The sequence below is a fragment of the Mesoplodon densirostris genome, chromosome 6, assembly GCF_025265405.1.
Source record: "Mesoplodon densirostris isolate mMesDen1 chromosome 6, mMesDen1 primary haplotype, whole genome shotgun sequence".
In the NCBI taxonomy this organism is placed as follows: Eukaryota; Metazoa; Chordata; class Mammalia; order Artiodactyla; family Ziphiidae; genus Mesoplodon; species Mesoplodon densirostris.
Window position 1 is genome coordinate 60,405,571 of NC_082666.1, and position 15,334 is coordinate 60,420,904.

A 15,334-nucleotide genomic window follows, 5' to 3' on the forward strand; every position below is an offset into this window, starting at 1 on the left:
AAAACCCCCAAAGTTAGCAGAAGGAAAGAAAATCATAAAGATCAGATCAGAAATAAATGAAAAAGAAATGAAGGAAATGATAGCAAAGATCAGTAAAACTAAAAGCTGCTTCTTTGAGAAGATAAACAAAATTGATAAACCATTAGCCAGACTAATCAAGAAAAAAAGGGAGAAGACTCAAATCAATAGAATTACAAATGAAAAAGGAGAGTAACAACTGACACTGCAGAAATAGAAAGGATTATGAGAGATTACTACAAGCAACTCTATGCCAATAAAATGGACAACTTGGAAGAAATGGACAAATTCTTAGAAATGCACAACCTGCCAAGACTGAACCAGGAAGAAGTAGAAAATATGAACAGACCAATCAAAAGCACTGAAATTGAAACTGTGATTAAAAATCTTCCAACAAACAAAAGCCCAGGACAAGACGGCTTCACAGGCGAATTCTATCAAACATTTAAAGAAGAGCTAACACCTAGCCTTCTCAAACTCTTCCAAAATATAGCAGAGGGAGGAACACTCCCAAACTCATTCTACGAGGCCACTATCACCCTGAAACCAAAACCAGACAAAGATGTCACAAAGAAAGAATACTACAGGCCAATATCACTGATAAAAAAAATGCAAAAATCCTCAACAAAATACTAGCAAACAGAATCCAACAGCTCATTAAAAGGATCATACACCATGATCAAGTGGGGTTTATTCCAGGAATGCAAGGATTCTTCAACATACGCAAATCAATTAACGTGATACACCATATTAACAATTTGAAGGAGAAAAACCATATGACCATCTCCATAGACGCAGAGAAAGCTTTCAACAAAATTCAACACCCATTTATGATAAAAACCCTGCAGAAAGTAGGCATAGACGGAACTTTCCTTAACATAATAAAGGCCATATATGACAAACCCACAGCCAATAGCGTCCTCAAGGGTGAAAAACTGAAACCATTTCCATTAAGATCAGGAACAAGACAAGGTTGCCCACTCTCACCACTCTTATTCAACATAGTTTTGGAAGTTCTAGCCACAGCAATCCGAGAAGAAAAAGAAATAAAAGGAATCCAAATCGGAAAAGAAGTAAAGCTGTCACTGTTTGCAGATGACATGATACTTACTATACATAGAAAATCCTAAAGATGCCACCAGAAAACTACTAGAGCTAATCAATGAATTTGGTAAAGTAGCAGGATACAAAATTAATGCACAGAAATCTCTGGCATTCCTATACACGAATAATGAAAAATCTGAAAGTGAAATTAAGAACACACTCCCATTTACCATTGCAACAAAAAGAATAAAATATCTAGGAATAAACCTACCTAAGGAGACAAAAGACCTGTATGCAGAAAATTATAAGACACTGATGAGGGAAATTGAAGATTATACAAATAGATGGAGAGATGTGCCATGTTCCTGGATTGGAGAAATCAATATTGTGAAAATGACTCTACTACCCAAAGCAGTCTACAGATTCAATGCAATCCGTATCAAACTACCACTGGCATTTTTCACAGAATTAGAACAAAAAATTTCACAATTTGTATGGAAAAACAAAAGACCCCGAATAGCCAAAGCAATCTTGAGAACAAAAAAATGGAGCTGGAGGAAGCGGGCTCCCTGACTTCAGACTATACTGCAAAGCTACAGTAATCAAGACAGTATGGTATTGGCACAAAAACAGAAATATAGATCAATGGAACAGGATAGAAAGCCCAGAGATAAACCCACGCACATATGGTCACCTTATCTTTGATAAAGGAGGCAAGAATATACAGTGGAGAAAAGACAGCCTCTTCAATAAGTGATGCTGGGAAAACTGGACAGGTACATGTAAAAGTATGAGATTAGAACACTCCCTAACACCATACACAAAAATAAGCTCAAAATGGATTAAAGACCTAAATGTAAGGCCAGAAACTATCAAACTCTTAGAGGAAAACAAAGGCAGAACACTCTATGACATAAATCACAGCAAGGTCCTTTTGAACTCACCTCCTAGAGAAATGCAAATGAAAACAAAAATAAACAAATGGGACCTAATGAAACTTCAAAGCTTTTGCACAGCAAAGGAAACCATAAACAAGACCAAAAGACAACCCTCAGAATGGGAGAAAATTTGCAAATGAAGCAACTGACAAAGGATTCATCTCCAAAATTTACAAGCAGCTCATGCAGCTCAATAACAAAAAAACAAACAACCCAATCCAAAAATGGGCCGAAGACCTAAACAGACACTTCTCCAAAGAAGATGTACAGATTGCCAACAAACACATGAAAGAATGCTCAACATCATTAATCATTAGAGAAATGCAAATCAAAGCTACAATGAGACATCATCTCACACCAGTCAGAATGGCCATCATCAAAAAATCTAGAAACAATAAATGTTGGAGAGGATGTGGAGAAAAGGGTACTATCTTGCACTGTTGGTGGGAATGTAAATTGATACAGTCACTATGAAGAACAGTATGGAGGTTCCTTAAAAAACTACAAATGGAACTACCATACGACCCAGCAATCCCACTACTGGGCATATACCCTGAGAAAACCATAATTCAAAAAGAGTCATGTAACAATATGTTTACTGCAGTTCTATTTACAATACCCAGGACATAGAAGCAACCTAAGTATCCAGCAACAGATGAATGGATAAAGAAGATGTGGCATATATACACAATGGAATATTACTCAGCCATAAAAAGAAACGAAATTGAGTTATTTGTAGTGAGGTGGATGGACCTACAGTCTGTCATACAGAGTGAAGTAAGTCAGAAAGAGAAAAACAAATACCGTATGCCATCACATATATATGGAATCTAAGAAAAAAAAAGTCATGAAGAACATAGGGGAAGACGGGAATAAAGACACAGACCTACTAGAGAATGGACTTGAGGATATGGGGAAGGGGAAGGGTAAGCTGTGACAAAGTGAGAGAGTGGCATGGACATATATACACTACCAAATGTAAAAGAGATAGCTAGTGGGAAGCAGCCACATAGCACAGGGAGATCAGCTCTGAGGTTTGTGACCACCGAGAGGGGTGGGATAGGGAGGGTGGGAGGGAGGGAGTCGCAAGAGGGAAGAGATATGGTAACATATGTATATGTATAACTGATTCACTTTGTTATAAAGCAGAAACTAAGACACCATAAAGCAATATAAAGTAGTATAAAGCAATTATAAAGCATAAAGGACTATAAAGCAATTATACTCCAAAAAAGATGTTAAAAAAATATGATAATCTCATTAGATGTAGAAAAAGCCTTTTACAAAATTCTACAACCACTTATGAAGAAACTCTCCAGAAAATAGGCATAGAGGGAACTTACCTCAACATAATAAAGGCCATATATGAAAAACCCACAGCAAACATCATTCTCAATGGTGAAATACTGAAACCATTTCCTCTAAGATCAGGAACAAGACAAAGTTGCACACTCTTTCCACTATTATTCAACATAGTTTTGGAAGTTTCAGCCACAGCAACCAGAGAAGAAAAACAAATAAAAGGAATCCAAATCGGAAAAGAAGTAAAGCTGTCACTGTTTGCTGATGACATGATACTATACATAGAAAATCCTAAAGATGCTACCAGAAAACTACTAGAGCTAATCAATGAACTTGGTAAAGTAGCAGGATACAAAATTAATGCACAGAAATCTTTTGCATTCCTATACACTAATGATAAAAAATCTGAAAGTGAAATTAAGAACACACTCCCATTTACCACTGCAACAAAAAGAATAAAATATCTAGGAATAAACCTACCTAAGGGGACAAAAGACCTGTATGCAGAAAACTATAAGACACTGATCAAAGAAATTAAAGATGATTCAAACAGATGGAGAGATATACCATGTTCTTGGATTGAAAGAATCAACAATGTGAAAATGATTATACGACCCAAAGCAAACTACAGCTTCAATGCAATCCCCATCAAATTACCCATGGCATTTTTCACAGAAAAAGAACAAAAAAATTTACAATTTGTATGGAAACACAGAAGACCCCGAATAGCCAAAGCAATCTTGAGAAAGAAAAACAAACCTGGATGAATCAGGCTCCCTGACTTCGGACTATACTACAAAGCTACAATAATCAAGACAATATGGTACTGGCACAAAAACAGAAATATAGATCAATGGAACAGGATAGACAGCCCAGAGATAAACCCATGCATATATGATCACCTTATGTTTAATAAAGGAGGCTAGAATATACGATGGAGAAAAGACAGCCTCTTCAATAAGTGGTGCTGGGAAAAATGGACAGATACATGTAAAAGAATGAAATTAAAACACACCCTAACACCATACACAAAAATAAACTGAAAATGGATTAAAGACCTAAATGTAAGGCCAGACACTATAGAACTCTTAGAGGAAAACATAGGCAGAACACTCTATGACATAAATCACAGCAAGATTCCTTTGGACCCACCTCCTAGAGACATGGAAATGAAAACAAAAATAAACAAATGGGACCTAATGAAGCTTAAAAGCTTTTGCACAGCAAAGGAAACCTTGAACAAGACGAAAAGACAACCCTCAGAATGGGAGAAAATATTTGAAAATGATGCAACTAACAAGGGCTAATCTCCAAAATATACAAGAAGCTCATGCAGCTCAATAGAAAGAAAACAAACAACCCCATCCAAAAATGGGCAGAAGACCTAAATAGACATTTCTACAAAGAATATATACAGATTGCCAACAAACACATAAAAGGATGGTCAACATCACTAATCATTAGAGAAATGCAAATTCAAACTACAATGAGGTATCACCTCACACCGGTCAGAATGGCCATCATCAAAAAATCTACAAACAATAAATGCTGGAGAGAGGGTGGAGAAAAGGGAGACCTTCTGCACTGTTGCTGGGAATGTAAATTGATAAAGCCACTATGGAGAAACAGTATTGGAGGTTCCTTATAAACTAAAAATAGAACTACCATATGACCCAGCAATCCCATTACTGGGCATATACCCTGAGAAAACCATAATTCAAAAAGAGACATGTACCCCAATGTTCAACGCAGCACTATTTACAACAGCCAGGACATGGAAGCAACCTAAGAGTCCATCGACAGATGAATGGATAAAGAAGATGTGGCATATATATAGAGTGGAATGCTACTCAGCCAAAGAAAGAAATGAAATTGAGTTATTTGTAGTGAGTTGGATGGACCCAGCATTTGTCATACAGAGTGAAGTAAATCAGAAAGATATAAACAAATACCGTATGGTAACACATATATATGGAGTGTCGAAAAAAAAAAAAAGGGGGCAGGACAGGACTAAAGACGCAGATGTAGAGAATGGACTTGAGCACATGGGGAGGTGGAACTGTAAGATGGGATGAAGTGAGAGAGTTGCATTGACATATATACACTACCATATGTAAAACAGATAGCTAGAGGGAAGCAGTCGCATAGCACAGGGAGATCAGCTAGGTGCTTTGTGACCACCTAGAGGGGTGGGATAAGGAGCGTGGGAGGGAGATGCAAGAGGGATAGGATATGGGAATATATGTATACGTATAGCTGATTAACTTCATTATATGGCAGAAACTAACACAACATTGTAAAGCAATTATACACCAATATGTTAAAAAAAGATATAAGCAGAATAAGCATCTCAATTGTAAACATGTAAATAAAACTTTAGAAAAAATAAAAATAAAGAAAATAAAAAATAAAATAAAATATATTGGGGAATAAAATACATTAGGTTGAAATTAGAAAAAATTCTGAAAAGCAAAATTAAAAAAATACACTGGGGAATAAAATACATTACGTAGAAATCAGAAATTTAAAAATTTAGTCAGACTAAATAATTTATTATCATGAAGGCTAATATAAAAATAGAAATTTCTTCTTTTCATATATTTTATATACCTGGAAACAGCAATGAGCTTATTATCACATTTATTTTTTTTTGGCTGAAATATAAATACCTTAAGATTTATATTCAGGGAAATTATATCTATTTCCATGTTCATCTATGCAAAAGATTATACTAAATTTGTACTTGAAAATTATTAAGTGAGTATTTTCACTGTATATTCCAAGGAAAACCATTTTTTAAGGATTTAAATTAAATCACTGGCAACAAAAATTGATTTATGTTATGAAGCATGAGATAACATTAAAAACATAGCTTATAATTAAGCAAAATTGTGATATACCTTTGGAGTCTTTCCATCTACATTTGGATATATTTGTACTATTTCTTTTCCTTGCATTTGGCTGTCTTCTGTTTGGCTTTCTTTCTGGTCTCCTCTATCGTCTGTAGGACTTATATTCTGGGATGTTTCTACAATAATTGTTCCCAAATTTTGTAAGGTCTGTGTTTCAGAATCACTGATTTTGGAAAAAAGTGGGGGGGGGGGGGAAATAAAGCCCAAGAAGAAGAGCTGTTAAACGTACCTCTTTAAGTTCAAGACCAAATAATATTACATCACAGGTTATATAGATAGCTACAAGTTTAATTTGGGCATTTACTGGTTCTCATTGTTAAGAGAGAAGATTACTCAAAATATATTGAGAGAAAATTAGTTTAAATATATTTTACACAATTACAAAATCTCATCAAGAAGTTAGACTATCTAATATCACATGCTTGCTAGCATCACTTCTATAGTATTTCTGCAAGTGTTAACTCAGGAAGCACGTTTTAACGCTTGCAGGGTTGGAACACTCACTACTTTCTGACCCAGGGCAGAAAGTTTTAATATTTCTAACAGAAAGTTTTCTCCTAGTCTGGAACAAAATCTGAATCTCTGAGCCTTTCATGCATTGATCTAGTTCCATCTCTTATGGGTATTCATCATTCACTATAATACTTGTTAAGCACCAACTATGTACCAGGCACTTTTCTGGGTACAAGGGTAAAGTAGTGAGTGAAAAAAAAAAATAGATGAAACTCCTTGCCCTCAGGTAGCTTTCAGCCCAGTGGGGTGGGGAGACAGGTGACAAAGAAGAGGACTAAGTTATATATATATATAACATAGTATGTTAACAGTTTGTGTTAAAGAAAAAATATAAAGGGAAGAAGATTAGAAGTGCTGGTGTTGATGCTGAGCAGAAATTTAAGTTCAATCCCTTTTCCACATGGATGATGTAACTATTTGGATATAGTTATATGATGCTTGCAACATCTCTAAGGAAAACATCCCTAGCTTGTTCAAGTACTCCTAACATGAATGCTCTTGAGATGCTTTCCCATCCTGGTCCCTCTTGAAAAGTACACCAGCTTATTTTGATGGAGCATTATGTCCAGAATTCAATTTCATACTTCAAGTGTACAATGAGAAGTACTTAGTAGAACTCCTGGTAGATGTAGACTAAATTTGTATAAGCTTTTCCAGCATGCATATTGTACTGAGACTCTTACAGGATTTAACAAAATATATTTTTACATTCACTATTACAAAGTCCCATATTTTCCCCATTGCATAGTTGAACAACTGATATTTTATAGCCAAGTAAAGGACGCTGTAGTCTTTTGGATAACTATATCTTCCCAGTCTATTGAGATCTTTGGGGATTTTGATTCTATCTTGTAAAGTATTTTCCAGCCCTTTCAGTGTCACATTATCCAGATTTGATAACCATGTTTTGCTGAAATTCTGCTTTTCTTCTTCTAGGTATTAACAACTCCTCCTGATTGTTACCTATCACTGAATGGGCATTGATAAAGATAATTCATATATCGGGACCCACAAAATGCAGGCTGCCCCAGCGGCCTGGCCCATGTCAGAAACTGGAACCTAAGTCAGCTGCACTAATGAGAAATGCATCACTGTCAAGGAAAGCTAACATATACCAATCACAATCCTCCAATTCAGCTTTAGCTAGTTTGTGAACTTTAGCTAGCTACCTTACCCTAGAAAATAGGACCCGCTAGCTTTACAAGAAAATCCCTGACCTCCTAGCAAATCATGCCCTGTTTCTGCTTTGTCTCTTATAATGCTCTATAAAACTCCCTCCTGCCCCAAATCCCTTGAAAGAGTGCTCCACAGCTTGTTAGGCACTGGACTCCCCTTATCCATGCATGTTTTCCCACGAATAGAGGTCTTCATGCTCGTTACTAAATCATATTATTTTTGTTCTTTGACATCATGCTCTTGTAATACTATTCAACTATGGGAAATAAATATTCATAAGGTAATAATTATATAATATTCTATATACAAATAAATAAAGGGCCAAGTTCTATTTTCCTCAGTATCCAAGTAAATTTCTTATATTTCAGACTATGAAAAGTTAAAAGAAATAGAATGTCCTGAAGTCCTGAAGCTCCATTGTGGGATTTCTAATTGCTTGAGAATTCTTTGCAGCTGAGTGATTCCTGAGACCGTTCTGTCAGGCAGGAAATGTAACAATTAATCCTCACAGTGTAAAACTGAGTTTCACTGCTAATAACTTAAATGACAATCCTATGTTTTAAGAGATATTGTGTGATACATCTCCCAAGATACGTGACCTTCTGCACATGCACTAACAAGATGAAATTGAACTGAGGGTATTCCTTAACTTTCACATATTTATTCAGACATACATACACCAGTAAATATGTACCACTATATTATGAAGAGTGTGGTAGTACCAACTGGCTGAGATATAATTAGTAGATGAAACCAGAATTTCCTGGAAGACAAAGATAAACGCTTAGTGGGTTTTAAGCTAAGTAGGATTTTATCTCTAACTGCTTTTGAGAACAGGGAAGAAAACCTTAGAAGAGGTAACAAAGAAACAGGAACGCAGATTTGGTCTTTCTTCCTTATTTTCCTAAATTTGTTTTTGAGTTTTTCACCTGCCTAAAGACCAGAGGCATGACCACTGATCGTTTAAAACAGTGGTTCGCAAACTTGTCTGCATATTGGAATCAGCTGGAGAGCCTCAAAACATACTGAAGCTTGTATCTCACTCCAGAAGTTATGATTTAATTGTTCTGGGATGTGGCCTGAGCTTTGGAATTTTTATAAGATCCCCAGGTGATTCTAATATGCAAACAAGTTTGAGAATTGCATTTTAAAATGTTTCAGATCTATGTCTAAGAAAACTATCCAGAAACATCCCAAATCTAAAACAGATCATGACTGCAGATTTAAAAAAAAAAAAAAAAACTTGGGAAAATAAAAGGAAATATGCGCCATCATAAACCAAGACAGAATTACGGAAAATTGTTCCATGTGTCTGTTAACAATTCTGGCCACATTAAACTTCCCTATTATCTAGGTATAAAAAGAGGTGTTCTATTATCCACTTGCCTTTGTGGTTTTACTGATGTGCTTCAATGTATGAATGTATAGCCAGGGGTAAGGGTAAGAAATATTATAGATTTTTAGTATTCCCCTGTTGTTATTCACTAGGGGTTAGATAACTTAAAACTAGGAATCTGTAGAGCTTTAACTTTAAAGAACTAATTTTTAACCTCCTTCAATTAAAGTTAGCACAATGACTCTGCATAATACATACATGAAATAATTAGTGAAGATGGTTCTTAATTTAAAGGATGTTAAACAGCTTGTAGACATCTGGTAACAAGCTGAAATGGGTCATTCAAAATTTATCTAACTAAATTAAGGGGAAAAAATGTTTCTCCTCCCAGGTTGCCATGTCACAAGATAACTAAACCGACTTAGTAGGCTTGCCTGGGAATCCTTAGCTGTCAGTGGTGAATATGCAAAGGGCCAGCAAATTAAATCAACCTGCCAAACTGTCAATTTCAAGCCTCATGACTGCATGAAAATAGCATCACTGGAAGAAATCAAGCATTGCCTTCTTTTGGGTTTCCTGGCACCTATTCAAACACTCATGCAGTTGTGGCTAATTTTGCATGCAAATTTCAGTCAATAAGCTCAGAACAAGACCTCCCAAGATATTTCAAAGGATCTGACAGTATTTTTTCTGAATACCAAATCGACAGTAGTTGAAATTCAATCTCCATTTGCTGGTTCTTTACATATGCACAGTGTCCCCACCACTGAGCTAAGTTAATGAGAGCCTTACCTGCCTTCACACACATCCTCCCAGTCGTCCTTGCTGAGGTTCTCAAACACATTGCTCATGACCTTGATGGAGTGATTGAGAACAGTGTGGTAACGACCCACGGAGCACTTTTTCTTGGCCGCTTTAAATTTAACCTTGGTAGTGGTTGCCTTACAATCAGATTGTCTAGATCCAGATCTCACTTCTGTGGTGGTCATCTCAGATTTAGCTTTGTCTGCTGAACGCTGTAATTTCTCCACTGAATTCATCAGCTCTTCATTTTCATTTCTCAACTCATTAGCTTCTGCCACTTGTCTCCTTAGGGAAGTGACTTCTATCTCCAGCTCACTGAGTTTTACTTGAAGTTCAGCTTTGTCTTTTTCTACATCTTTACTTCCCTTTTGCAGTTGTTCCAGCTCTTTTTCTCTGGTCTTTGTGTCTTCTTGCTGCTGTTTTACAAGGGATTTCAGGAAATCATTTTCTTTTATTAATTTTTTATTCCCTTCTTTTAATTTTCTTGACCTTTTCTCAAAAGATTTTAGCCGATTTTCCAATTCAATGACCTAAACAGAAAAGTTTAATTTATTCTTTTAAAAGTCCAAATCCAGAATCTACTGTATTTTTATTGTCATTTCTAACTTATGAAAATAAAATTTCATTTAGCACAAGGACAAAATAAATCTGAAGTACTTAATTTCTAAAAAATTCTAAGGTGGTGTACATAAATACATTCTAAAATGCAATAATACATCTGTTGAATAAAGGACAGATGGTAAAAGAAGTTAAAATTCTACACAATGTGACACAGAACCAAGTATGCTAATAAGCTAGGCAGAGTTCTCTGAGACTGTAAGTGCTTTGGCTTTATAGTCTACTGTTGGAAAGGAAAAAAATTTCCTTCTACCATTCTAGGTTCTTTGGCTGGTCTCAGAATGAAATTGATAAAAGACAGATTAACAAGAGAAAAACAAAAATTTAATAACATGTATACCTCCTGTATACTTGGGAGATACCCAGGAAAACTGAGTAACTCCCCGAAATGGCCTAAGCCATCACCTTAAATACCATTTTCATCTAAAGACTATGTAAGATTTTGGTGGGTGGGAGTCAGTTATAGGAGGTTCCCAGGAAAAGCACAGTAAACAAGGGTCTGGCTGTTAGGCAGATTTAAGTCCTTGCCTTCTCCACTGATTACAGTTTTAGAGATTTGGTCATCTTCATCTTCCTGGTACAGCAAGGTATACCCCCTTACAAATGGAGATTTCCCTTATAAATGTTAATGTTTCTTACAAAGGGATAACTTCTACTCAGTTTTCAGAGCTTTTCCTATGTCTGTAGTTTCTTAAAAATAATCAGCCTAAAATAATCAATATGCCAGAGACATATTTTCGGGTGATATATTTTGCTCCCCCTCATTTTATTACTTGTGAAAAAGAATACTTTCAGAGAAAAAAATTTATACAAAAAGTTTGAAAATAGTACATAGGGAAACTTTATTATTAAAATAAAATTAGCCTTCAATATTTAACTATCATATGAAAAACTGATGACCTAAATACAAAATGATCTATTGAGGCTGCTTTTTCCTAAATTATAAAAATGTAATTTTAATAGTCGTGAGGTCCTTAGTTTATACAATACAGGAACTTTTTACCAAAAAAAAAAAAAAAAAAAGGAAATCTAACAATGTTAAAATAATTATTTCAAGGTTTCATATGAATTAATTTTTTTACATTTATTTCATTGAACAGTGTTCATGTTGTAGGACACAGAAATAATATATAATTCTTGAACTTAAGAAATTTCAAAAACTATTCAGAAACAAAGACAATTGCACAAATAAAGCTAATAAAGGGTAGAATCTAAGTGCCATTAGTCTGGACATAAAGGAAAGAGCAACTGATTCTAAGCCATGAGTACAAAAATTTCAAGGAGGAGTTGATTTCAACTTAAATCTTGAAAAATATTCAATACTGTTTGTAAAGCACTGTTGCGGAGGAAGACATTTCTCTCTACCCTTCTGTGTTCTTATGGCTGGTCTAAGAATTAAATTGACATGAGACAGATTAACAGGAGAAAATCAAAGGTTTTATAACATGTGTACATGGGAGAGACCCAGGAAAACACAGTAACTCAATGAAATGGCCAAAACCCTCCTCGCCTTAAATACCATTTTCAGCTAAAGAGAAAAGAGGATGTTGGTGCTAGTGGTTTAGGAGGAAGGCAATTAACAAGGAGATGGAAAAACAAATTCATGGTAAACAAATGTTTGCTGAACCATGCAGAGACAATAGGACACAGAGAGAAATTTTAACAGACAATTTGCTAGATTCTTCCCTGACAACACACACCTAGTTTATACTACAGTTATCTATGGTGATAGTTCCCTTCCTGGAATAGGTCCTCTATCTTCATTCTCTTAGGCAGTCAGGTGGAAGGTCAAAGTTTCTTCCTGAGTCTTTTGGGCCTTGATTGTTTTTGACTCAAAATAATCCATATGCTAAAGAGACTTTTGTAGTGACAAATTTTGTTCCCTTATAGTACATTTTACCATTTATAAAAATTTTTAATAAACACAATCTCTTCTGATAATCTCAAAAACAGGTGAGGTAAGTAGAACCGATAATTATCTTCCCAGAAGAGGAATGGAAGCTCTGAAAACTTAACACACAGACGTAAACATTTCCTGGTTTAAACTGGGATTCAAGTTCAGGATTTTGTGCCCATCCCACTATTACACAAGCTGTATGGGGAAGAAGACTTTCCCAGATATATGTGGAAAATGAACAAAGAACTAGGGTCAAGAAAGAAAGAGTCAAGCAAGAAACTTTTATAGGTCTTAACAGGGCTTACTCTTGACCTGGAGTAGACATATATGAGTTTGCACCAGACTACTTGTAGACCTCTGTATATTTCTGGGAAACAAATTCTATTGATCCCTCTCAATACAAATACTTTATTGGAGAGCTGGATAATGTGACAAAAAAATACAACGATTGAAAAACTATATGGACTCATACTTACCTTAAAACAAATTCTTCAAAGGAGAAAACATTATTGATACATTGATAACCAATGATTTAAAATAATATTTGAGAAATACACAAAAAACTTATGCATACTCTTAACACTTCCCAGTTTACTGGACTTGACTCATGATGGTGAAGATCTAAGTTGTTTCTAATGTGAGTTTCAGTCCTCTCTGATCCTTCTGCACCCTTAGTCTTCTTGTGAGTTCAACCCCCTTCATTTAATTCAACAGTCATTTACCGACTGGTTATGCTGCCCTGGGACATGGATATTTCCCAACACAATATGAAGAATCTCAGCTAATTTTAATCATTTTTTTCCCTAGTATGATATACTCCCTACTGTTGGACTTATGTCTTTGTAGGGCTTACTCTTGACCTGAAATAGAGGTATATGAGTTTTTACCAGAATATTGTAGACCTCTGTATATTTCTGTGAAACAAATTCTGTTGTTCCTTCTCAATGCAAATACTTTATTGGAGAGCTGGATAATGTGACAAAAAATACAGTGTTCAGGAATACATGAACATTTTTACTTTTTCCAAATCACTCTATCACCAAATTATACTCTCAATTTACTAAAAAATACTACAAGCAGAAAAAGAGTATCACCTTTTTCTCTTTGGTTTCTCTCAGTGATTTTTAATCACTGCCCCAAACAGCATAGTTTTCATAAATATACTTTAAAATATTTTAGCATGTTAGATTCCAGGGTGGAGTGAATAGAAGAGACTGTATTTTTAAAAATTATTTTATGAAAATAAAAAAGTATACCTTTAAAAAATGATTTTGACAGTGGTGGTATAAAAATATTAGTAAGAAGCAGTGCAGTCTAGGGGAAATTGAATTTTGAGCCTGGTCTGGATCTCACTTCTAGCTCTGATTGCTTTACCTGGTAAAATTTTTAACCTACTTTACCTTTGGTTTCCTCATCTGTGAAATGGGAATAGTAACAGCTATCTTGCAGGTTACAAGCATTAAATATGATCATATACCACAATTCTCAATAGACGGTAAGTTCTAAACGGTTCATCATCATCACCATCATCATCATCATTATTGTCTCTATTACTGTTAATCATAACAGCTACTTAATAAAATTACTTGAGCTGAAATATAATTACTTGCACTAAATATTGCTAAATTAGCTATTAAATCAACTTTACAGTTTTTTTTTTTTTTTGCGGTATGCGGGCCTCTCACTGTTGTGGCCTCTCCCGCTGCGGAGCACAGGCTCCAGATACACAGGCTCAGCAGCCATGGCTCACGGGCCCAGCCACTCCACGGCATGTGGGATCCTCCCGGACCGGGGCACGAACCCGCGTCCCCTGCATCGGCAGGCGGACTCTCAACCACTGCACCACCAGGGAAGCCCCTCAACTTTATACTTTTGATTAAAATATAACATAATGAAGAAATGTAACAAGCATCTTAAATTTGAGATTTCAGTTTTGGAAATTGGCATTATTTTTTTATTTTAAGATTGGGTACAATTCATGAAAATTTTAGATACCAATGGAAAAGTACCTTTTTAAGGTCTGTTATGTTTAAAATATTTAAAGTCTGTTAACTGCCTAATATGAATCTATGTTTAATCATAAGAACGGGTCAAAATTATTTGCATTTAAGTTTAAAATGGAGGACAACAGAGATACTACTTCTAAAGAATTTGATAAGGGAAAGTCCATAGCACATATGAAAGTGTTATTCAAGGTATACTCTCAAAAAATTGTTAAACTGATTTCACCTCTCCAAAAACAGAAAGGAAAATTTCAATATATATTTGAAAATGCAAGTCTGAGGAATTGTTAAAGGCATTTGGTTTGTGTGCTATTAGATCATCTCAAGTCCAGTACTGAGCATTTAATTTACCAAAAAGATGGCTCCTTTCAAAAATGAAATAAAACACCCGACTTTTTAAAGTTTGTGCATTACTTTGTTAGAGCTACTATAACAAAGTACACAGACTGGGTGGCTTAAACCTTAATAACCTCATTTTAACTTAATTAAAATTTTAAAGACCTCCATCTTCAAATATAGTCACATTCTGAGATACAGGGGATTAGGACTTTGACGTAAGAATTTGGGTGGGGGACACAACTTATCCCTTAACAGAGTGAAATGTTAAGACATTATTTTACAAAGGATCTACTTATATGTTTCATTTCTACTATGTATTATAAAAATATTGTTTTCATGTTTTTACTGTCTTTTAAACCCATTTTGAATGAATTTCATATATATCCTTCTAAAATAAGGGAACTCAACTAAAGGGGTTAAATCATGACTCATAC

General features: G+C 35.2%; 1 protein-coding gene across 5 annotated transcripts in view; it reads right to left on the reverse strand.

Annotated features, from left to right (window-relative positions):
* CNTLN (centlein) overlaps positions 1-15,334 on the reverse strand; it is a 361,905-nt gene that overhangs the window by 110,326 nt on the left and 236,245 nt on the right. For all 5 annotated transcript variants that reach the window (XM_060102081.1, XM_060102083.1, XM_060102084.1 and 2 more), the window contains exons 15-16: positions 10,032-10,573; positions 6,203-6,377 (exon numbers count right to left, since the gene is read on the reverse strand). In XM_060102081.1, coding sequence (XP_059958064.1) covers positions 6,203-6,377; positions 10,032-10,573 — 717 coding nt within the window. The remainder of the gene's footprint in view (positions 1-6,202; positions 6,378-10,031; positions 10,574-15,334) is intronic.